General features: G+C 41.4%; 1 protein-coding gene across 6 annotated transcripts in view; it reads left to right on the top strand.

Annotated features, from left to right (window-relative positions):
* The window catches only part of celf4 (CUGBP, Elav-like family member 4), an 89,281-nt gene that overhangs the window by 48,170 nt on the left and 15,700 nt on the right, over nucleotides 1-25,411 (top strand). For all 6 annotated transcript variants that reach the window (XM_085353901.1, XM_085353900.1, XM_085353906.1 and 3 more), the window contains exon 3: nucleotides 23,858-23,906. In XM_085353901.1, the coding sequence (XP_085210027.1) occupies nucleotides 23,858-23,906 (49 nt within the window). The remainder of the gene's footprint in view (nucleotides 1-23,857; nucleotides 23,907-25,411) is intronic.

Raw genomic sequence — 25,411 nt, 5'->3', positions numbered from 1 at the left:
CACTTACATAGGTTGACCTCATAATCTAAACTTCTGCCTACACTTAATTTGCACATCCATCATTGTAACATTATAGTGTAGCACAATAACATGATAAATGCATACATACATATAGATGGATAGACAGGGAGACAGGCAAGCAGCCAGGCAATTATGGGAAATGGTGGTTTTCGGGAATTTTGACTTTTAAGGGGCGCCTTGTCAAACACACGGTCACAAGAACTGTTTGCGTTCCCACTACATTTGCCCAGACTGACAGAGACAGGTACCTGCTAGCCTTGAGCTTGAAGGATCATGGAGTTTGAACAAAACATGCTAAGCCTAACAGCATAAAGGGCCCTGCACATACACCACGGCAGTGCAAGTGTGCTGTCCAGTACTCACGCACTGTGGTTAACTAATGGTTATAATTAGCTATATATATTAAATCCTAACAGTTTAAGGCTGCTATTGCCATTTTCATTTTGAATAACATCTTACTATAATTATTTTAGCACATGTATGTATATATATATTCATTTTCCTTAGGTTAATTTTGTTGCCCCCCCCCCCCCCCCCCCCCCCCCAAATGTAACGTTATGTTTTGCGTTTGCTTCGTGTGACTTCATTCAACGTACGTCACCTATCAGTAATCAAAATTTTGTATCCAGACAGAATTATGTTCAAGTCACTGCAGGGTTTTGCTGATATACTTAAATCATTATGGCTGTTATGTTTTCATGACTTGGGTAAAACATTACATGATTCTGTGCAATAAGCAAATGCTTTTGTAAAATATAAAAAATGCACTCTCCATGCTCTCTGAAACATTAATTAAAGATTAACCATCCAATTGTTTGTGCCACATAGGCTATTTATACATTCTAAACAAATCTGCAGTTCCAAACTTGGAGCAGACTCTTATTTTGAAGGAATTGTTGGCCCGGGTCAAAACTGACTCAGACCAAGACATGAAATATGAAGAGTAGGTAAAAGTTAAATGACACAGTGCTTCGTAATGCAGCTATGACACACTTTAGAATAGTAAACTCATCAGCTTCTGCGATGCTTGCAAGGCTTTAGATTATGCTCATATTTCCTTGTGACCAGAAAATGCAGGTTTCTAGCCACCATTTTCACTACTTTGGTTTCTGTGGAGCTGGCGCTCCACAGTCTCATGGGAGCCAATTTGCTATTATTTTCATATATTATAGTAATCCTATTCCCCGCGCTCTTCACCACTCTTTAATTCCTTTTTGTCTCCATCAGACCTCACTTGTTTCTTTTTTTCTACCGAAGATGTCCTCATCTTCTCCTCGGCTCTTGCCTCGCTGGAACCCCCTCCAGCGTCTTTCTCTCTTTCTCTCTCTCTCGGCCTCACTCACCCTTCAAGCCTCCTTTCGATATCTCCCCACCTTTCGTCTCACCCTCTCCGCCTCCCCTTCTCTCACACTCCATCACCAGTTTCTTATCTGCCTCTCTCTCTGCATTTGCATCACCCTCACTTTTCCCTCTCCCTTCTCTAACTCGTTGCCAACACGAACTCACTTTCCCCACTCTCTCTCTCCACTCTGTGTGGGTCTCGCTCTCTCTCTCACTCTCTCTGCGTCCCTCTGAGGCATGTTTAATTAAGCGTAGGGCTATGTGTCAGAAAGAGAGGGAGAGAACTAATGCTATCTGGAGCACCAGGCTAGACTAGGCAGGGTCTCCTCTTCTCCTCCTGTTTTGTCTTTTCCTCCTCCCCCTCTCCCTTTGGCCTGGGCCAACAGTAATTACCCTGCTCATTAGCAGAGGGAAGAGGTAGGGGGGAGAGGGGGAGCCAACAGGGGAGTGAAGGAGGACAAGAGGAGAGGAACAAAGGAGCAGGGGTGGACAGGTGAGAAGATAGGTGCAAAACCTAAATGTTCCTTAGGGTATTGTGTAAGATCGCCGGTGAAGTCGAGGGACGTTTGGGGGATTTTTTTTTTTAAGTATTTAGTGGCCTAATTATATCACCCTTAAAAAAAGCGTCCAAACTGGAAGTAGTAGAGTACATTTATACTTATTCTTATATACATATATTTTTCTACGTGTTTACACGAGAGGGTTGTGTTCAACTGCTAGAAGTCAATATAAATGTCTGCACGGAACAATTAATCACATGGGTTTGGTGTAAATTAATACAGTGTGCAAAAACCCACATATAAGAAATCCCACACGTCACACCTTTGCTAGCTTCTGTTGTGCTAGCATAAATCAGAGGAGTCTCTCATTCAGCATTTCTTTCATCAGTGTTTCACACATCAGACATTTAAAGAGTTGTGGTTTTAATAAACACTTAAACAAAAGTTAATATGATAGCGCATGAAATTTTATAGCATCTGTGAAAATTTGCCAGCATAGCAGTCAGGACAAGTCCTCGGTGCAACTTGCTTGTTTCCATTTCTGTGAAGCTATCATAGGCGGAAATATCTACACACGTCAATTCTAGCCCCGTTTGAATTTGGCAATCATGTCAGTTTATGTTGTTAAAAACCAGGTGTGCTATTTTATTAAAAAGACGTTCAGAAAACTGAAAAACTTCCATATCACATTATGCTAAATTTCCCAATGCTGTGCCAAACCTACATGTGTAACAGAGCAGTGCTGGCTTATGTCAGGTGTGTTGATGCACAGACCTTACAAGCGTACTCTCCTATTTGTCCAGGCAAGGTTCCAAGAGAGCAGGTTCATCTGGCTCACATGTAGGGAGCTCTTTGGCTGCTTGGCCCTCCTGTGTGAGCATTGGCTAGGATTACTTCTATCCTGCCCTTTTAGTTAAATTAGTCAGGGTTGGAGAATTTCATTGTTCAAGTTTTGCTGTTTAAGCACTCCTTAAAATTTCCAGCTTTAGACTGCTTTTTGCGATTACATGCCGATTTAAGGAAAACTGATGGAACAAAACATCCAAAATTTAAGATATATATCGAAATGCGTTCAAAGTCAACTAAGCATAACTCTGCTGAGTCTTATAATGCTCCTGTCTTGTGTCTGGTAGAAAGAACTATTCCTTCTTTCTTCTCTGCTTCACTGTATCTCTCATTTATTTCCGTGCATGTGTCATCTTATGTCAGCCGCAGCTCCATGTGCACCCTCCTCTGTGCTTTTTGTTCTTTCCCCTGAGTGCTTTCCTCCTGTTTGTCTTTGTCTATATTCACTCTACCTGATGCAGTGTTTAATAAAATCCCATGGTTCAAATGAGTCTCATAATAATGGGAAGTAAAATAATATTTAATCACAGTTTTCTACAGAGGCAAGACAGTTTATTTTTATTCCTGTAGTTGTGAGCGATAAAGATACACTTTAGTTGACCTCTTTGAACAGGGAACAGGGATTTGCTTGAAATGTAATTGTATCTATATGTTAGGAAAAGTAACCTCTCTCTCGGTTTCTGTGTGATTCACTCTTTAATTTAGTCTTCATTGTCTGGTCTTTGCAACTGCCAACAAAATAGGAGGTGCTAATGTCAACACTCTGACTTTAATTTTGCAGAAATAACAAATAAATTATTAATGTAATTCTTTAAATACATAAACCTACAAATCTTCTCAGACATGACAGAAAACTGCACAGTTGTGATACTGGTTCATTCCATGTGTTACTTGTTCAGAGACTTTATACTTTTACAATATACAAATGCATTGACTGTCTTGGTTTGAAAGTCAAAGGAAAATCTACATACAGACATAAAAGGACAGCCAGGTAAAAGCAAAAAATACTGATCCTGTAGGCCTAAGAAGCAAATAAATAAATAAGGGGGGGGGAGAGAAAACTCTTAAGGCAAGGTAGCTACAACAAAGTGCGTAGTAAAACATTAAAAAAAGAAACTAAAGATACTAGAAACACAAAGACAAATGCTGGGAAGGGACCAGGGAAGGTCAACAAGCAGGGATAACAAAGAAGAGGAAGAAACAGGACTTTCAATGCACAGACAAGTAATTTGGAAACAGCCCTGGAGTAAGCAAAGACACTGGAAACACAAGGTGAGCAACTTCAAAATAAAGCAGGAAGCAACAACAATGAGAGCAAAGCAGAGATGAGGGAGACATAAAAGGAGGCACAGGAGCTACATGAAAAAGGTAAAAAAAAAAATACATAAATACATTTTTTTAAACATAGAACTCGTTTTTACAAACATGTGCAGTACTGAGCTTATCAGACATGACAGGGAAATGTCTGATGTAGTTGCATCAGACACAAATGCTGTGTGACGTCTGATTGTGGCAACATGGCAATAATGTAAGTAACTGAATTTACTAAATTTATTCATCAAGATTAAAATAAATTTACCCAGTCGCACAATTTACCCAGGCGACTGGGTAAATTGTGCGACTGGGTAAATTGTTAATCAAAACGACATACGTCCAGTAGCGAGAACATGTCTGAAGCAGCAGACTATCTCCTGCTGTTACATGTTGTGAAAAATAAAATATGACAAAAATGTCATTGCTTTATTCTCCCCGATACTTGGAAGATGATATTACAAGCTTAAAATTGAGCATAGCACTACTGGATGGCCATGAGGTCAACTTTAGCCAGCAATCCTGGCACATCAGTGGCTGCTCACATCGAACCAACTGATACCCTTCTGCACATCCCATTAGCAGATCCAGATAGATACTTCACATACTGCAGCCAGTGTACAAATGCTGCTGTTTCTGCAAGCTGCTTTGCAACCCACAATCTCCTCCATTTCCTGCTATTGATGCTATATCTCTCATAAACAGTGTTACGTCCATTGTCACTCTGCGATCAAGTCTTTCTGCTGCTCTCCCTGCCTTTTGGCTTTCCATGTCTGTGCATGAAAGGGCCAAGAAGCCCTATAACAAAGTCACACCACTAAATATACCACAGCTCAAATAGCAACCCTATTTTGACTAAAGTGGTCCTGATAGAACCAGAGAAGCCAAAAACTCCAGGTGTAAACACTTCTCTATACCTACGGGATGCATTCTGGGATGTCAGGGCTGCATAGCTTTGAGTGGTCAATAAGACTTGAAAAGTGTTATATAAATACAATCCATTTAGTAGCCATTTCTAAGCAGGCAAAGTGGGCCTACTTCCAGAGGAATAACCCCAAAGGGCTGCCACTTAGTTCCACAGTATTTGATAAACTTAAAATCTCTATAGGGACTTAAATTGACTAAATTGGGTCTGACAGCTTTATTTATTTTTTATTTTTACCTACAAACTTATAAATAGGGCTGTTTTAGGGTTTTTTTTAATAATTGTTTTGAGTTTAATCATAATAGGCTCACACTTTGTACATTTCTAAATAATGTTTACTGCACAATAACCTATACCTAAACTTGGTGTCAGTTTGCATTATTTCCAAACATGAGCACTAGCTCAACCATCAACTGATGGCTGAGCTAGCACTCATGTTTGCTGCGTGCATTGTGGTTACCACTGGGAGCTTTCTAACTAATAACCGTGTGCATATGTGTACAATTCACAGAGGACTGAAGAACATGTTTCCGGGATCATTCCCGTTCTCTGTAGTTTGAATATGCACTTGTTTACTGGGAATGTGCTGGACAAGTAACAGTGCCCAAACTGTGCTTCCCATAACTGTTGAACCATAGAGAAGTTTACATCAGGCTAACCAAATGTAACAGCACATTTAACTTTTAGCTTTTGCAGTAATAAACACAGAATATACAAAAACTTACCGCGGTTCACAAATCGCAACACTAGCAAATCAAGTGGAATAAATAATAAGCCACACCTATCATATCTTTTTTTTAATTAGTTCTGTAATCCTGCCCTGAATACATATGCATAAAGGAAAAAGGAACAATTCACTGATTACATGCAAGGTGGGCTGCAGGTGACAAGCAAACTGCTCTTCCAGGCCAGTGAGCTTGTTTGATAAATAACATGGATTTCTCCAGGGACAGCATACATTTGAAAAGAGGTATAAAAAAAACTGAGTAAGTCTGTCCCTGTGTACATCTGTTTATCAGTCAGACCTGAATGGTGATTTCTGAGTGATATTTACCTTTTTGATGCAAGCTTGCTGAGTTAACCTTCAGCTGCCTATACCATGCAAGAAATAATTGATTCCCATCAGTGCAGAGATCCTTTGTGGTCCAACTAGATAACTCGAAGAGCTACACTAAGAGAGAAAGAAGGAAATTAGTTCCCTTTGGAAACATCAATATATAATTTCCTGTTTTACATTGCATTTAGAATGCTGACTCAGATTACTTAGTCCAAACTATTTAATAGTGGCTAACAACTAGTTATATTTGCCTGGACTGACTATTATGGAGTCATTCAGTCAGTATATTTAAAAACAGAAGAGCAGGGAAAAACTATAACTTTGTAGCCTTTTTGAAGGCATAGATCACACCAAATATGGCTTTTAGTCGTTCCTTTTTTTTAAACAGGATTAAATAAAACTCTTGAATCATTCTTTCCTTATTTCATCTTTAATGCCTTAAACATTTAAGCTCTAGCTGTGCATGTAAAAAGAGTTCTTCCACAACTGCCTCACACACTGTAGTTAATAGAATTACACTAGTGCTTGTATCATTGAGCTCTGTGCTATTAACCTTTCCTCTCCAGGTATCCTTTATTAAGGGCAAAATGGGCATCCCTCAGCAAAGACATGCCAGTGTTACCACGTTTTCAGCCATTGTGATTTTAATTAGAGGAATTTGGCCGCAGTCGACACCATTAGATCCTTTCATTTGTAATCTGAGTGAGTTGGCTGTGGCTGACAAGCTGACGTCCAAGACTCAAACGGACTCTTTAACCCCTCTGAGTAGATGGATTTTGTCTGACTCATCATCTTGGGCAAACACAGTGCTGCAGGAAACATTGTTGCAGAAGTGCAGAAAGCAGGGAAATCTGAGAATAAACTGTTATAAATAATGGACATACGTAGTTTTTTTTTAAGCTGGCTGCACATTAAATGTTAAAAAGATAGATTTTTACGTCTTAAATATATAGATGAATGAGGAATTTTTATTTACTCCTTGACTGAGTAGATCTGGTGACATTTTACTGGCATGGTTTGGATCCATTTTTACCCGTAGAGGGAAGGGCCACTGCAAATCAATACGCAGTTGCTCTGTGCGATCGCTGAGTGGCCCAGCATTTTCACTGAGATGCTTTATGTTGGGTTTTCCTTTAATTAGCCACTGGCCTGTACAATAACCTCAAATTTGGAAGGCATGAAAAAGTCCAAAAAGTGTTTCCCTTACACAACAAAAGTGCCAGAATTTACCAACACTGTGTTTAATCACAGCTAATCAACAGCTCACAGATGAACTGTTGAGTCAGTGGGTTTGAGTTGAAGATAAAATTATCGTTCTTGTAGTGTGTTCTGTAACAGTCGTACAAATAGTCTCTCCCAGCACTCCACATAGCAGGATGTCTGCCAGTGCCACGGCCCCCTATGGCACACTGTGCCTGGGTTTGCCATCTCGCGCAAAGTGAGAGGCTTTCACCACATGCACCATGCAGCATCTATTAGATTATACTCTGGCCCTTCTTGGGTTTGTAATTGTATTTGCCTGATGCTGTTTTTTAAGAATAGAATGGCCCTGGTCCCTGTGGCCCTCCTCTACCTGGTTTTTCAAGCTTTCTCCATGGGGAGCAGACCAGCACCAACCCCAGGATGAAATGTCGTCATGACAACCAGGAGGGAAATGGTAAATAGAGAAAGAAAAAAAGAAAGGCTTAATGTAGCCCTCCTGCCTCTGTGACTTTGCACTTCCTTTCTTCTGTTACATAATGTGCAAGGGGCTGTTCAGTTTGTTTAACTTCTTTGCGTCTCTTTCTGTTCCTCTCCTCCTTTTTCTGTTGCGTGAGGAACAAAAAATAGCAACAAATTTTGCTTTGTGCTGGGTCTCCCTGGGAGGGGGAAACAAAGGGCTGCATGACTCGTATTTCATCCCGTCCATAATTTATGGAGAGGCTAGGTTTAGGAAGGGACATTGAACTAACATGGGGGGATACTTGTCATAAGCATCCCCCAGAGTCATAAGCAACTGGAGGGGGCACAGTGCAAATCGATGATGACATGTGTTTTCTGTAAGCTACTCACTGTGCTTGCTGCCATTTTGCCATTGTAATCATTGCAGATATGCCCCCATTAAGTGTTATGTTACGTGTCAGTGACACTTTGTGGCAATGTTTAGTTGGTTAAAGAGTGTTTAAGGCCACTCATCTAAAAGTATCAGTTAATGGGAACTTGCAGATCTTGACAGAGACAGCCATAGCATGGATGGTTACAACATGACTTGCTCCACCATGCTCTGCTTATAGAGAGACAGCACATATTACTGTATATGGTATTTGACAGTGACTTAAAAAAAATACAGTGAGTTGCATCAGCTGTGACTAGTATATGATAAAGCACAACCTGTCTGCTAATCACAAATTACAGCCAGCCTCTCCTCTAGCCCTGATCCAGCTCTCTCCATAGGAAAGCAGGGCCAAGTCCTCCTGCCAAGTCCCCACCACTCCCCACTACAAGGTGCTTATAAATCGACATCCTCACAGATAGGTCAAGGTTTTGATTTGGCCATGACCTTAGTTCATAAATCTGAATGATGTAGGGGCCTTGGTTAAAAGGCCGCTGGATCAACCCTCAAATGGGATACTCCTCCCTGGCTTTCAGTGTCTTTCTCTCCTTCCCTGACTCTCTCTCCTCTTCCATCTCTCCTAAACTCACGTCCCTTTTTCAGTTCCCACTGCGGTCTCAAGTCCCCGGAGCCTCTATAACAGGCAGCGAGAGAGGGCGAGAGAGAGAAAGACAGAGAGGGGGAGAGAGAGAGATGGCGAGGGGGTGAAACAGGCAATCAATAAATCAATATGTTTTGTGCCACTAAGCTAGGGTAAGCGCACTCTCTCAAAGCTGCTGGTGCATGTACACACACACATATACTCACTTACCATCCCAGCAAATTTCTTTCAACACAAACAAACAAATGAAGGCCCAGGACAGAATGTCCCTTGCCAAAAGACATTTTGTTGTTTAAGGGACTTTCTTTTTTCCTATTCTGTTTCCTGTTTTGGATCATTAAGCCATTGATTTTTATTTCAACGGGTAAGTGGTGGAGGGGACCCCCTGGGAACTGGCTGAAAACCTCAACAGAGTGGCCCCAGCAGGAGTTTCTCTAGTTGTGACAGGCTGCTCCCAAGGGCCAGTGGGCCCTCTTAACTCTGCAGGGGAGAAACTATCGCCTGAAATCAGTCATTCTGCCTCAGCATTCCCAGGCACCACTCCATAAGGGTGTTCACTCGAATATCTATAGATTTCTTCTTGCAAAACGCCTTTGCAGCTACTGGAAGTACAAACTCATGCATTTAGTTATAGATTTGGATTCGCGTCCTCACAGAAATTCTTGGAAGTGTACAAATGGTCAGTTCTCTTCATAGATTTTAAGTGTGTAAAAAGTTGGCTGGAGCATATGCCTTCCTATCACTAAGTCCAATATTTTTAGGTCCATGGGGGTGGTGAGGAGCGAGCAGGAGAGGCGCTGCGAGATACAGTAGCAAATCTGGCAGACCAAGATTCAGCTGGCCAACAGCCAGGAAGATATTACAGTCAGATATATAGTAACACAGATGGATGCACTCAGCCTAAAGAGGCTGACATATTGGCCAGCGCTGTCATAAGAATGACATAATACCCACCCTGACAGGTAATGAAAATAAAGGCCACTCCACTGCAGAGTTGCATAAGAGCTTTAACTTTAGCTCATACAACGTAAAACATTACTCCTGACATATGGGATATCCCAAGGGAAGTTGGATGTGGAAGGTGGAGGGCTTACAATTGGAAGGGGTCCCATAACATGCTGGAGATGTAACTCTTGATCTTAGCACTCACAGCCACAGCATGCAAAGAGCTCTCCTGCTTGTCTCTTTTATATAGAGATGTTATTTTGCATTTCATTAAAATGCACCTCAGTGATTCACACTGAATCGATCTTCTCTCTCTTTCACAAAATGCATTCATACTGCACATATCCAATCTGACAACTTGCTTTCTCAGAGACTGTAAAGCTATACTTTTATTTATTTTTTTATTTAGCTGAATTTACATGATGCAATAGAGGCAAAAGCACCCTAGAAGTGGATAGATCACCTACTTAAGTATATCTGTTGTACACATGTTTGCATGTTAAGTTCAGTGTGTACTAAATAAAGTTCATTTGGTCATTTGGTTGAGGGTGTGTGTCAATGTGTATGCATATGTGTGTGTGTTGGGGGTAAGGGCGTCTGTTTCAAATGATGAGATAAATATGAAAAACTGCTGTGTTTTGGCACCATTCCTACAAAGTACATCAAAGCATAGGGCTGAAATTAACACCAAGGGAGCTCGGCATGTGAACAGGAGCTCCTCTGCTAAAAGAGCACATAAGTGATGATGTGCATGAGGGGAATGGTTACATTAATTCTCTTTAACTGTGGAGGAAAACTGACATAATCTTCCTTAGCAAATAAAATCCATAAACAAAAATAAACATCCATCACACCGTGTCCCACCACGTCAATCATTTTGCTACACTCAGCTGGTTTTGTTATGAGAGTAGTTTATAGTGGCAGACAGCAGCTGTATCGTTTGCTGACTAACATTACAAATTCAGTTTGCTTACCTTGTAGTCTTTCTTTACTTGTGCTTCAGCCACGCCATTCTAGCATGTCACAAATTACAATTTCAGTAGTTTTCTTAGGAAAGTAAAGCGGTAAGAAACAATTGGTTGAACAACCTACACAAAGCACAATAATGAATTAATATCTGTATAAAATTATCTACCGGAGAAACACGCAGTAGCAGAAAACTCCTTAATGTATTCCACTAAGCAATGCTGCATTTTGTATTTTGTAATTCAGCTAGGTTTGTGTTATTGCACTTCATATCACACATTAAAGGCCTTACGTGTCACTGGCGCTACTCGCAATGCCTTTAATGACTACTTTGTCCTTCGGTTTGGATGGGTAAAAATTAAAACTAAGACAATAAATATTCATAAATTAAATTAACCAAACTCCAACAAAAATGGAGGAAACAATTTTTTTCATTTTGCTCACTAATGTTTTCCACTTCCTTATTCAGGTCTTCCACCACCTCCTCTCCCTGCCTCCCTATGTTTGAAAAGAAAAGTAGCTGGAGATACTTTACAGGTTCAATTTGAACAAACTTTTCCTTCATTAATAATGAAATGTATTCCCCTCTTTTCCTCTCTCTCACTTCCCTCTGGAACGAACTTGGTGTTGGTCTGTTGCTGCTACTTAAAACTTCCCCTCTCTCACTTAGTTGCTTAAGACTTCCTCTTATCCTCAGTATAAACCTTCACTTTTAAATGAGGAAAGCAAGTGGGGTGGCATAGCCACCGTTCCATCTTTCCTTCGTTTCATCTTTGTCTCTTTGCATGTTTTCAGGATTACACAGAGTGAGCCTTTGATAATTTTACAGGCCACTGAAAAGTGAAAACTATCAATGTGAATGTGGGAATAAATGCGTGTGTGAAAAACAAAGACAGACTGACACATTGGCTGTTGCATCCTTGAAGATGTTTTTCTGTGTGTGCTTGTGCTTGTGTTTGTGAGTGTGTGGTCTCAGGTATTTCTCAAACTTAGTCACATAGTCGGGAGACATGTTAGAGATGGAGGTGTGTTTTAAAGTAAGGGTGAAGTTATGTTGGTTATTAGTTACATTAAGTCAGTGTAATGCCCCCTAAAGTCATGGACGTTTGACTCTGTTAGCAAGTGTGTATGAATGTAGGCAGACCGGTGAGTTGCATGAAACATACAGGCCTGCATCATTGTTTGTGAGCACTTGTGTGTACTTTATACTGCATTCAGTCATGTGCATGTGCATATTTTTGACTAGTAAGTGAGTGGGAGTGAGAGAACATTCACATCGCCCACCTGGGCTTAGCTTGGAGCCAACAGAGCTGTCTTACTGAAAAACTCCCTGTTGTTTCTTTGGCGGAGCCTAAGAGGCAGATTTGACTGTATCACTCCCTTCTTTCTCATCCTCCTCCTCCTCCACTCTTAACTCCTCTCTTCTCCCTCACACTGCTCTGTTCCCAACACTCTTTCTCTTTCGCTCGTCTTCCTCTCTTCCTGGCTTTTCTATATTTAATCAGGCGGGGAGCACGGAATTAGTGATTATTTGATGGAAATATGCAGCTAAGAGAAGGAGTGTGTGTGTGTGTGTGTGTGTGTGTGTGTGTATGTGTGTGTGTGTGTGTGTGTGTGTGTGTGTGTGTGTGTGTGTGTGCGTGCATGCACATGAGAGACAAGCTGCCGTTTATTTCTCTGAATCCTTTGAAACCCTCCCGGCATTTAAGGGCAGTCCAGCGTTTGGAGAGTATGAAGGAGTACAGAGGTTACACATTACTTAATAGGCTTTACAGGGTTTTAGATGGACAATGCACCCGTGAATGATACCTCCATGCAATTTCCCTCTGCCTTTTTTATTTATACTAGCATCCCTCACATTCCCTACTAGCCCCTGTTTCTCTCCATTCAGGGGAGCGTTGAGGCCATGTTAACATAGACACAGGATAGTCATGAATTTAAGAATCAAGGTGCTTTCAGTCATGTCAAAGGGAGAAAAAAGAAAAGATGTATTTAATTTAAAATGCCCTAGAATTGTTTTGTTTTTTTAAATTGGCTTATAAAATACAGAATATTTATATATAGCCATTACACTTAAATGTACTTTTTCTGTTGTTAATAATCTAGTGTTAACATTAGGACAGGGGAGAAGAGAGTCATCCCTGTGGTCAAAGTTGTCTCCAGACTTGGATGTTATTATGTCCATGTAAGGGCAGTGTTGATTTTGATCTGGTAGAAACAGTTACAGCTGACAGAAGCAACAGTGGAAAGTTGTGAGATGCTTTTTCTGTCTGTCTTAGAAGAGTAAGACAGAAGCATTTCTCCACTAACCGCAGGCCGTCGCTGATGAAATCCATCCAACAAATGCTTCCAATCAACATGTTATGTTTTGTATGTTTTTGGGCAGCTTCTTTAAAGCGTCTTCTGTTTGTTGGCAAATCCTTCAGTAATGACTTCATAACTTCAAAATGCCAGTGTCTATTCCTTTAAATCTTCCCAAGGTCTCTAGTTTTATATTTTTCTGTCTGCAGTCAGAGCACTCAGTGATAGATGGAAACCATATTCCTTAAGCTGTTACAGTGTCATGGCATTAAGCTCATCAAACTCATTAGATTAAGACAGGAGGGGGGGAAATCAGTATCAACAACTCATTTTTCCTTACATCATCCCCCCCCACCCCTCCACCACCACCACCCTTCTGGGGGTTTTCCAGGACAAAAAAAGCTGGCTATTTTGAGTGACAGCTCATTACAACACCGTCTTCTAACCCCTCTAACCTTATGAGACAGAAGCTGTGTGTGTTTCCATGTCTGTGTGAGTGTGCGTGTGCAGGCTTTTCAGTCTACATGAACACGAGAGAGGTTGCATTTCCTTCCCGAGCCGCAACGATGGCGCGTTTGCCCATGCTGCTATTTGTGTCTATATTTACATTTGCATATGCTGTAAGGTGTCTTTCATATGCATGGGGCATGCACGCACGCGTGCGCACACACACACACACAGTCCAGCGATAGTCAGCTCATGAATACAGTGCTCCCGCAGCAATTATGGGAAACCCACTCATCGTCTCTGTACCTCGGTGATGGCTGGAGAGGAGGACAAAAAAAACTGTGGAGGGATGCAAGTGAAGGCAGTCTGCTCGGCTCAGACAATGACAGCCCGCACACTTATTTTTATTTTATTTTATTTATTAGATAAGTGAAAAGCAAAAACCCAGTTATGGCATGCCAGTACCAGCCATGATTTATGTTCACCTCTGGAAAGAGAAAAGTAGAATTTATGGCTTTCTCATCTGGCCTAATCTTCACTATATGCTGCAAAGCCTTAGCAATGCAGCAAGCTTAGAGGGGGAGAGAGAGGCTGAAAATTGTCCTCTACAATTTCTGTAGTTAGCTCTTTTCTTTTCTTTCTCTCACTTACTTACCAACTCTATCACATTTTGTCCTTGTTGTTTTTTTTCTTCTCCCTTCCTGCACACTTTCATACACAAGAACAGCAGCACATACACACAGGTGCGCGTGCACACACACACACACCCACGAGCTTTGAACGCTCCTAATCACACGCGTGCAGGTGCACCATGCACACAAACTCACACATGCACCGAGAGCTGCTCCGCACCTCGGCAACACCTTCGCTTCTCTTGCACCAATTTTCTCACACTTTTTTCTTTCTCCGCCCTCAACCACCTCCACATATAGATCCATTCTTTTTATAGTCAAAGCTATTGTCCCTATGGCAACATCAGAGTTGTTGATTGCCAAGGTGCTGTACATCTAATTATATAACTCACAAAAGGTGTGTGCGTGCTCTGCAGGCTTTTTGTTTCCCACCCTGGCACTGTTGTATTAGTGATGCCTCTTTCTATGATGAATCAAGCTGTAGTGTGATAATCAACCTGTGTTCAGGGCTCTTAAAAAAAGATCTTCCGAGTCAGCTGTGATGCTTTGTGCCTTAAAGAAACAAATGAAACATTTATGTAAACTTAAAATAGAACATTTTGACATATGATATATCATTTGGGAGCGCATCTCATTCGCGTGAGTCTTTAGTGAGTCGGGGCGTAGCTCGTGTACGAGTGCATGTCACAGGAGAGTGTGGAGCCATAACAGGTTCTGACAGGGCAAAATCATTTGGGGGTGCAGATGATGTGCTTTTTCTATCCTGTTACGCTGTGACAACAGAATTCTCAACTGTCGATTCCTATTAAAGTGTTCACGGGAAGCATAAACCCTGTCTGCTCTCATTCCACATAGATTCTTATCCAGGTTGGAGCACTGAAAAAACGTGGAGGAAATGAGGGGAAAACACTGTTTTCATGCATGAACTTGCTGCGGGGAAAAAATAGGTCTTAACACTCATTTACTCTATTCGACAAACAAATTCATACAAGAGAATAGGAGGGAGAAGAATAAGGGGGGAATAATAGGAACAAGAATAGAAAGAAAAACAGAGAGAGAACTACATTTTCATTTTAACCTCTCATTCAAAATTGCTCCAGAGTCTTCCCACTACTGCCAGCATTCAGGCTGCTTGCCAGTGAAAGAAAGAGAAAACAGGAGGAGATAAAAAGAAGAGGTGGGCTGGTGTGAAATGGATCAAACAATGGATGTGAGAAAAAGCATCGCTGCTCTCAACCAACTGCGGGCAAAACAGAAAAAGGAGTGGAGGAGGAGTGGGGGTGTGCGATAACTTGCAGCTTTTAAAAATGTCTGTATTTTGTAACTAGTTTTTTTTTTAAAAACAGGTCGTCAGAAAGTTGGGGAAAGAATTTTCAAAGAAATTGTCGTTAACCGGGAAAGGATGGATCTGCATGGAAGTTGAGCATAAATACACCGAGTGGACCTTTTGAGTTGTCATTATTCTGACACACACATTATTCCCAAGGTCAAGAATGATGCTCCGTGCTCGAGGGTGTGATTTGATTTGGATGCTTGTGTGTGTGCCTGTCTATCATCCTCTGTCTTCATGTTCCGTGCATGCTTGAGCGGTGTTCAAAAGCCGTGTTGATGAAGGAATCACCGGGTGATCAGAGGGTCGGACAGGGAGGCTTGCCTTCTTTTGTGATCTCTGTGTGTTTCCCTTTCATCTGCCTTTGTGGAGACGTAGTGATCTCTGTAGACACTACTGGGACAGCAGCACCACAGAGGAAGCAGCAGCATATAGAAACAGGCAGGGGGAAGAAGGTGGCGGTATTTTTCATTTATGTAGTGGCTTTAGAGGGATTTCTCAGTTCAGATAGAGAGGCAGCTTTATATTAAATTTGAATTTGTTTAGGATGATTTTGCAAGGGACGTTTGGGAATTTAACTTCCGCCATTCAAATACATCTTTCACCACCAAACATTAAACCTATTTCAGCTGCAGCTCAAAACCTAGCCCTAAAAACACTGTGCATGTATATTATTCTTCAGAGAAAGCGAGCTGCTTCGTGATCTTATAGAATTTTGAACATTAAGAAATACTGATCAGTCTTTTTGGGGGGGCCATAGTGCATACTGCAGCCAAGTTGTCATTCTACTAGCCACATTAGTGCTGCGGTTCAACAGCCACATAAAGTACAGTCTGTGCCAGTAATTCATAATTCATCTGGATGCCTTTTTTTCGCCCCTTTCTCTCTCTCTCTTAATATTTATTTTGTTCCTGTCCACTCCGGCTGACTGCAGCATGCTACTCAATCCCACCCCAAAAAACTGGGCCAGGCTGTGCTGTTGTCAGGAAATTCTCTTCTCGTTCTTGATCTGACGCGAAACAGATTGCCCATCTCCGTTTGTCTGTAAAGATGAAAGGGGTTAAAGAAGAAGACAATGCAACAAAAGGGAAGCGATTGTGATGTTTTGCTTTATAGCCCTCTTTACCCTCACACGCAGACCCTGATCTCGCTGCAATATGTTTCACTTCAAAAGAGAGGTTTAATGTTTGGCCGTATGTCAGAATGAAGAACTACAGCGGTGGTTGGGGGGGGGGGGAAATACTCAGTGAGATGTGTAGACATTAGTGGAGATTAAACCTGAGAGGAAGCCAAGTGAGATTTAAACATTCATCAATTTATAAGCTGTTATCAACACTACTATAGAATAGACCTAAAGGTTCTTGTCAAACCAAGGCAGGCCTGGTTCCAGTACAAAATGACTTAGGATCCATCTGAAATGAGTTTGGGTGTGGACACCCAAAAAGGTACCTGCCAAAAACAGATTACAACCATTTATATATGTCTGCAGCTGCTTTTAATGAATTAAAGAGCAATAACAAAAACTATACATTACTGTAATACCCCCGCCTGTCTGTGATACGCCTTTGTTATTATTCAGTTCCAACTGAGGGTGCAAGGCATGCTTTTGTGCCCCGGTAGAACTGGAGCCTGGGGCAACATCAAGTCACACTGCATTTCTGGCATTTCAGGAACTAGTAGAACATCATGGTGGCTGTTGTTTGTTGGTAACAGAATTGTGTCTGACAAATGCCTAGTATGATCTTGTAAAGATCAACATGCAGCCTCCTGAGATACGACACATCTTTACTACAACTATCTCCACTCAAATCCCAGCTTGGATTATTACATTTAAATATTAGGAGCACTTTTTTAAAAAAGTGGACTTTGTTAACATCTTGATACATAAATGCCACCCTGAGATTTTTGCCTGATTCATAGCTCGGCTAGATAACAGAGTCTCAGATACCAATACCTATAAGAGCATTACACGATCTTTTGTAGTGACAAGAAATCTAAAAGAGGTGGAGCAGTGGTTAATGTCAAAGACTCCTTGCAGGGTGGTCCTGTTCTGCTGTTTCGCTGCCTCAGACTTTTGAATATATTGCTGTTGACATCTGCTCTGGAGGTAGTGACCATTTTGCTGTTAGAATTTATGCCCCCCTTCTGTATGCTGTGAAGCCCTGAGAGAAATTGCCAAACTAATATCATTGTATATTACTTCTGAGGTAGTTATTCTGGATGAGTTGAGTTTAGATTGGCTCTCATATAGAAAGTAGCTTATTTTACTCAAGAAATCAGTGACCATGTTTTAAAAAAAAAAACTCCTGCCAAATTTACGTCTAGAAGAACAATTCTTCTTTAGTTCACACAGATTTTTCTTTTACATAGAGGTGATGGTTCAAGTGAGCTTAATAATGTCCCATATGTAACTTTGTGATCCACAAATAAGTATTTGTAACAGAATTTAGTTTGACACGACTAAATACTGACTGAAGAATTTGAAAAAGTGCCACACTCCTGATAAGAAGACAAGAATGATTTTAAAAATTACAGTGAATTACAGCGTATATTTGTTTTCCTTTAGTAGGGTAAAGGAGGTATGAAAAGGGAACTTGTCTGCTGAGATGACAAAATAGGCACTGCACACCAACGCTAAAATGCCATCCCATCTTTGAAGCATGGTGGAGGGATCGTCATTGTTTCAGCTGCTTTCCTTCTTCAGAGTCTTGAATTCAAAACAATAAAAAAGAAACAAAGAAAGAAAGAAACTTGAAAAAGGTGAGGTTACACAGGAAAATGTCAGGGCAGCAGTCAGTGACCTAAAGCTTAGGAGAGGCTGACTGATAAAAAGCTACACCGATCTAGAGCTCACAAGACAATTCAACAACAGAACGGCTGAAGAGACAGGAAAATCTGGTTTTGGGGTGAAAAAGTCAGAGTCCTGACCCTAACCAAACTAAGGTGCTGTGGCACGACCCGAAGAAGAATGTGCACTCAAGCCACACCTGAAATATTAATGTACTCAAACAACTTTAAGGGAGGCATGCCCTAAAATCCCTCTAACAGCAGCTGTAGTAAAATTCTGATAGTGGTTCTTCCTGTTACCTCCAGGAGTTATTCAATTCAAGCATTTGTTAACATTTACTTTACACATTTTCCAGCTCATCCTGCTACATGACACTGGTAAAGCATTTGTTGCACAGATTAGTTCAGGCACTTGCAAATATAGCTGTTCAGTTTGTGACTGAATGGCTTGTAACGAACACATCTGATGCTGTGGCAAGCAAAGGCCAGTTTCAGTCGTCACCTGAAGCAGTTGTAACGGTGATGCGTGAGATTTTGTTTCGGCTTTATAAAACATTCTTGTAACTTAGGGGGGGAAATCATATACTGTAGAAGCTTAATTTGTGTCAAATCTTAATTGTTGCTTTTAAAATAGGTTGTGATCACGTGTAAAATCTAATATACACCTGCTTAATGTTTCTAGTCAAGCTAATCTTGCCATTGAGAGTGGATTTTTCTCGCCATCAACAGCCCAGTTTCCCAAAAGCATCTCAGGGTTATAACCATATTTGTTCAGCTAATGTTTCCATTGGCGCGTTTCCATCCCAAGATGAGTGTTATGCATGCTGAGATACTTTGGAAAGCAGGTCCAGGTCGAGTGCCAGTGGTTCATTTGACATGAATACCAGCATTTGGTTACAGTTGCACTCAGTGACATTGCTCCTGCAGATAATTTTAACATTTGGAGCAGTTCTCTTTTTTTTTGTAGATGCTTTTATGTGTACCACATTTAAGAACCAGTAATTATATGTATGAGCAGAGAGCAAAAGAACCCCAAACATCTCAGCATTCAAATGGGATAAAGACAAAACGAAAGCAATTGGAATGTAATAAGAAAAAGACCTTCGACTGTAAAATGTAAAATAGAGCAAGTTTTGACAATAGTAAGGGAGGAATATTACGAGCAGCCTTCCTTGCTTCCCTGGGAGATTTTCATGGAGTGCTTTCTCACTGTGATAATGAAATGACCTGGCCTGCACTGCTGTACTCTCTCTCAAAAACACATCTGCTAGACGAGGGTGAAAATGAGAAAATCCTACCTCCTCTCCCGAGTTTCGTAAAGCATACTTTCAATATTCTTTTTCACAGAGTGATGGGAGTGTGAGTGACTGTGGACTTTCGTGTCCTTGCGAGTGTTGTGTATTAATGTAGCTCTGTGTGCATGCATTATTGTGTGTGTGTGTGTGTGTGTGTGTGTGTGTGTGTGTGTGTGTGTGTGTGTGTGTGTGTGTGTGTGTGTGTGTGTGCGGCTTGTGATGCTGGCATTGCCTTGAGCAACTTGTAATAAACTGTATTTGAAGTGCATCTGACATAACAAGGTACTATAAAGAAATTCAGCGAAAAGAAATCCCGTAGAGTTGTCATCAAAATATTGTTCCTATAACTTCATTTTTGTGCTTTGCACACAGTGAAATCAATACTGTAAGCAGCAAAACTCAGATCAAGGACTTCAGTTTTGTCCCATTTCAAAGGAGAATCCAATGAGGCAAAGCTTGAGTCCCACACTGCTTGGAGCTAATCTTGTGGGCCTTGCTAGACATTCAAGCCACACTGATTCAGAAGAATGACTCACCAGTTTGGTAGAGCACAGACTGCATGCAGACCATGTATTCCCTCAGCTTCTAGTTAACAGGGAATCTATGGCAGCACTGAGGCAGAGCACTGTCATTGAGTTACATAATCAACAGAGGAGTGTAGCAAGAATGTGTGTGAGTGTGCGTGCCCCCATGCATTTGTGTAGCTGCAGTTCCTCTTGAGCTGTCAATCATGTGGTACACACCAAGGCCATTCTCAACACAAGTCTGCTGAGGTGGACTTTCAGCAAGAATGGAGCTTAGCATGTGTGTGTGTGATTCTTTTTTCGTTTTTTTTTTAGGCATATGAAATGAAAAACAGGCGACCGCACTTACAAGGATGAGGAGAGAAAGTGATCTACAAACAGGGTATTAGGTGTGCGTGCTGTGAGATGAGCCAATTTAGGCACTGCACATGTTGACTCACAAAGCTACATTTACATATCTTTTGTGCATACCTACACTTATTTATTTCCCGACCCGCGCACGCTTGGATGCATAGGCCTATTTTGTGCTGTTGCATGTTCTGTGTACGCGCCAGACTTGTGTGGATAAGCATCCATGTCTAGTCATGTGAGCTTAGCCACTTACTCTTATTTCATGTCTGCGTGTATATATATGTATGCATGTATGGATTTTAGCCTCTTTTGTGTAAATGAGATTTTTCACTGGTATTAGGCTAAAGAGAGCTTCTCCTGCTCAATGCTGCCATCTGGCTTTAGCTAGCACTACCACAGACATCCGAGGGGAGCTATCTGTGCGAGTCAGCGTGTGGGTTTAACAACTGTTTTGGGATCAGTTGTCCAGTGGGCTGGTGCTAACTCACCCTATTATGAGCAGGATGATAAAGCTGACCTTGAAGCAGTTTATGGGCCTGGAGTAATGGAAACCACTGATAGAGAGCCCATGAAACAGCACTCAGCCCTCAGTGACAAAAAGAAAATAATGGTTTAACCACTTAACATTATTTTGAACGGTATCTAAAAATTTATGAGCAGACATTTCGCATGCTGGTGCTCAAGTGGCAATGATGATTTAAGGGATTCACCAATTCATCCGGGTTCACGGGATTTTGCACGTTAAGAGTGAGGAATTATTATTTTAATAAAATCTAGCTTTTTATATGTTATTACATATAAGAGATCAAGTATATATCACATACTGTATATTGTTGCCATCGCCATCCCCAAATAGTTTTTTGTAGCTTCTCTAAACTCCAAGTGAAGACTTAAATAAAGACCTGCGTAATTAAATAAAATCTCAGTGGGTCAGTGTTATCATATAACATGCAGGTTAATGCTGACACTTGCATAAAGAACTAGTTGAGGTAGAACACAATTAGATAAGATTGAGGTCAAACTATTTGTATGAATCATAGTAAAAGTGCTCATATGTATGCAGGCTTTTACCCCCGACCCCCTCGGGAGCATTGAGCTGACGTTGCCCATACTCTGATCCATATCTTCTTCTTCCCCTATGTCCTGTTTTCCTAATTCCCTCTCCCCTTACTCTTCTTCCTTATCCCACTTCCCTTTTTTATCACTACATTTATTCCTTCCATCGCCACCCTTTTTTCACTTTTTTCATTTAGTTTTTTTTACTTTTCTCACCCAGTGTGATCTCACCTTTCCTGCGATCAGTTGTTTACCTAACACTTTTTTGATTCACATACGGTCATGTGAAAATAAAGTTTTCACAGCGATCCATCCAATCGTGTAAAAAAAAAAGTACACCCTGATGAGTAACTGGCAGAGCCACATTTAGCAGCAATACTTTTGAGTAATTGTTTTCTCCATGAATTTATCAATGTCTCACATCATTGTGGAGACATTGGCCCTCTCTTAATGTCCCGCCAGAGCATTTCAATCAGACCATTGCAACACCTTTCTTTTCTTTTTCAGCCATTATGTTGGAGACTATTGCTGTGTTTGAAATTATTGTTCTGTTGCATGCCCCATTTTTGGCCAATCTTTAGCTGTTGGATAGATGGCCTCACATTTGACTCTTAAATATTCTGGTATGCAGAGGCATTCGTGGTCGACTCAGTGACTGCAAAGTATCCAAGTCCTGTGTTTTTGGAACAAGGCCACATCATGACCTCTCCACCGACGTGCTTGACAGTTGGTGTGAGGTGTTTGCGCTGACATGCTGTGGTTGGTTTTTGCAAAGCGTTGCACTGTGCATTACCAAACATCGCAACTTCAGTCTTGTCTGTCCAAAGGACATTATTCCACAAGTCTTGTGGTTTGTTCGGTTGCAGCTTTGCAAACCTTAGCAGTACTGGGCATGTCCTTTATAGAAAGGTAGCCCTTCCAACAGGCCATACTTGTTCATTTTAGCATCATGTTTCTGAGGTCTGTAGAGCCTGAAATGTAGCTCTTGGTGCATAATCTGACCCTGGTTTGAATTTGCTGAGCCAGCAACTCCAGGGAAGATTGTGGCATTTTAGAGGTGCTTATACTTTGTTGGTCAATTGATTAGCAGTTTGTGACTGGGTGTACTTAGTTTTGCACAGGATTGCACAGAGTCCTGTGAAGTCTTGTGAAAACTTTTTTTCACAAGACTGTACTCTCGCTTTTTACTCATTTTTAACTCCCTTTTTTTCCATTCCCCATTTTCTTTATCCCCTCTTGTCCTTTTTCCATATCAACAGCCAGTCTGATAAATAATGCATCACAGCACATTAAAAACATTAGCAGGGTTCTTGGCTGTCAAAGAGAGGGAGGAGACGAGGGAGATGAGGGAGATGAGGGAATGGGTAACTCAAGTGTTGTGGGGAATGATGTGATTTAATATTAGCAGCTGAAAAGCGCTAGAAAAGGGTGAAGGTCCGAGCATTAATTGTGTTTGCGCCGCGTCCTCGTGTCCTCGTGCTCAAAGTTTTTTGCCTTTTGGGGAATCATCTGAAAGCTTGCAGATTCATAAGGGTGATGACTATATCAGCAAATTCAAAAGAAAAGATTTTAATGACATTTTGCAAAACACTGATTCTGCATCACACAGAACCTTGACCTTTCCCTTCTCCCTTTCATCCTTCACATTCCCCATCTTCTCCTCTCCTCTCCTTTTTTTCTCCTCTCTTCTGATCTCTTCTCCTTTCCTCTCTCCCTTCCCTTCTATTCCTCCTGGCAGCATGGTGATTGGCATTATTAAAAATTGATTGGTGGCGAGCGTTTAGCAGGGTGGCGAGGCGGAGAGGAAAATTTTGACAGGCAGGAGTGAAATGAAAGGAGGGCCTCGGCGGACACAGTGTGGAAAGGTCTCAGTGGGGGACAGCGTGTGTGTGTGTGTGTGTGTGTGTGTGTGTGTGTGTGTGTGTGTGTGTGTGTGTGTGTGCGCGCGCGCATGCACGCACGCACGCACGCGTGTGTACTGGTGTGTGAGGCTAAAAGAAGACTGTGCAAGAACAATTTGCAATGAGGCTTAGGAGTCTGAAAACCCATGTAAGATAGAGTCTCACTGTACAGTATGTACTGTATGTGTTGGCTGCGCTGTACGTGCATATGTATCACATAAAAACACAAAGCCCACACTGATAATATTGTGGTGCCACATCAAACCTCTAGAGACAGACACATTCGCAGTAGCTCTGCTGACCCGGTGTTACCTTTCCTCTATCATCCCCTCTTTCTATCTTTCCCTTCATCCCTCTGCTTATCCCCCTTTCCAACCCTTCTCTCTCCTTTCATCTCAGATCAAATAATATTTCCAACCCATATTCCCAACCAGCTATTCCCCCAATGGCTGTAAGTGCTGCAGCTTTGGAGATTTTCAATACATTTTACCCTCAATTGCGGCTGAGTGATTCTAAAAAAGTTTTTTTTAGGAGGGGGGGGAGGTTGGGGGCGGGGGGTAAAAGCATGTGCCATTACATGATGCTAACTGGGTTCTTTGTCTCTTGCTTTCTTCTTTCTATGTCACAGATGAACAGACCGATCCAGGTGAAGCCAGCAGACAGTGAGAGTCGAGGAGGTACTGTACGCCCCTCTTTGTTGCCTTTTTTCCCTCCACTTCCATTCTTTGTTCTAGCCCTTCAAGCATGTTGCCTGCGCGTATCAGCCTCACCATTATCTGTCCTATTAAACGATGCCCCGTACCTCGACGCGGGCTGACAGCGCGGCCCAGCCAGACCCTCCAGTTTTCAGAACACATTATGTAAACGGCGCTCTTCCTGGCCAGTGTAGCCTCTAGCTCCTTTCCTTGAGTCTCATCATATGCGCTGATGCATGTACAAACGCGTATGCATACACGGAGATACGCATGACCTGTTATTTTCGAGGGGGAAACAGGTCACTTTGTTTGTCAAACACCAAGACAAACAAAGCAAACCCAATTTGACTAATGTCACAAGCTTGTGTCAGCCAAATGAACTGAAAATGTAAATGACAGGTCTGTGTCAATGAAAGTGAATTCCGGTCTGGTATTTTGTGTGCAGCGCGCCATATTGACAGCTAAGGCCGCTTAAAGCGAATTTTCTATGTCTAGACAAGTAGTGACCTGCTCCTGACATCAATCAATGGACTGTACAAGACAAGATTGATGCAGTCTGACCAATTTTGGCTGAAGTCTTTCAAAGTTTTCAGTTTTTAATATAACAGGCACCAGAGTGATTCTCCAGGCACAAGAAAGATGGAAAGGGTGAGGGGAGGGGAGGGGGGGAGAAGAAATGGAGCATGCAAGGAGTTCGTTGATAAGGTTGATAAGCAGTGGATGTCTACAGACTGAGAGAGGTGTTAGTTTGTACAAAAAAATAAATAAATAAAACTGCAAGGAATCCGCAACTTCCTCTTCTGTTTAGTTTGTTGGTTCTCTGAGAATGATTGATGGAAAGGGGGAGAAAAGAGGCAACACTGAGAATGAGGAAAGTGAAGGCAAGGCAAGACATCCATACTTCTCTGCCTCTTATCTAGTTCCCTACACTGCTGGTTTTCCAGGAAATTTCTTTACTTCTTGATCCCATATTTTCACACAGGAAAGCAAAGCAATATAATATAGTGCCAGAGTGTTAAATTGTACTGGTGGAGGAATAATTCATCTTTCAGTTGCACTTTCTGTTACAGCTCAGCAACGATGTGGTAATAATGGGGTAAAAGGGAAGGAATAAGAAGGTAATAATATGGAGATAGCAAGTTATTACCACTTAAATACCAAATCTATATCCAGTATGGCAGTATCCAGTAGGTATCATCTTTTATCAACAGCGGTTTTAGCTGAGTATGTTTGTGTAATGGGGTAATAAGGGGTCAGAAACTGGTGATGATAATAAAAAAACAAATGTATGCCAAAAAACAAGGCAAAAACAATTATATTGATAACATAATCGTAACCTGTTATCAATAAAATCTTAACATTTGTGCATTTGAATTTTTATATACTGGTTTTAAAGTGTACTGGTGGTACCTTCTAGCCCCTTGTAACCCAGTTACATACATTTCAGTGTGATATTACTCAGCTAAAACCAGTGTTGATACAAGATG

Source organism: Diplotaxodon limnothrissa, linkage group LG5, assembly GCF_057381915.1.
Source record: "Diplotaxodon limnothrissa isolate DT_005_m linkage group LG5, D_limnothrissa_male_GT1.1, whole genome shotgun sequence".
NCBI classification, from domain to species: domain Eukaryota; kingdom Metazoa; phylum Chordata; class Actinopteri; order Cichliformes; family Cichlidae; genus Diplotaxodon; species Diplotaxodon limnothrissa.
This window is presented reverse-complemented; position numbering and strand designations above follow the sequence as displayed.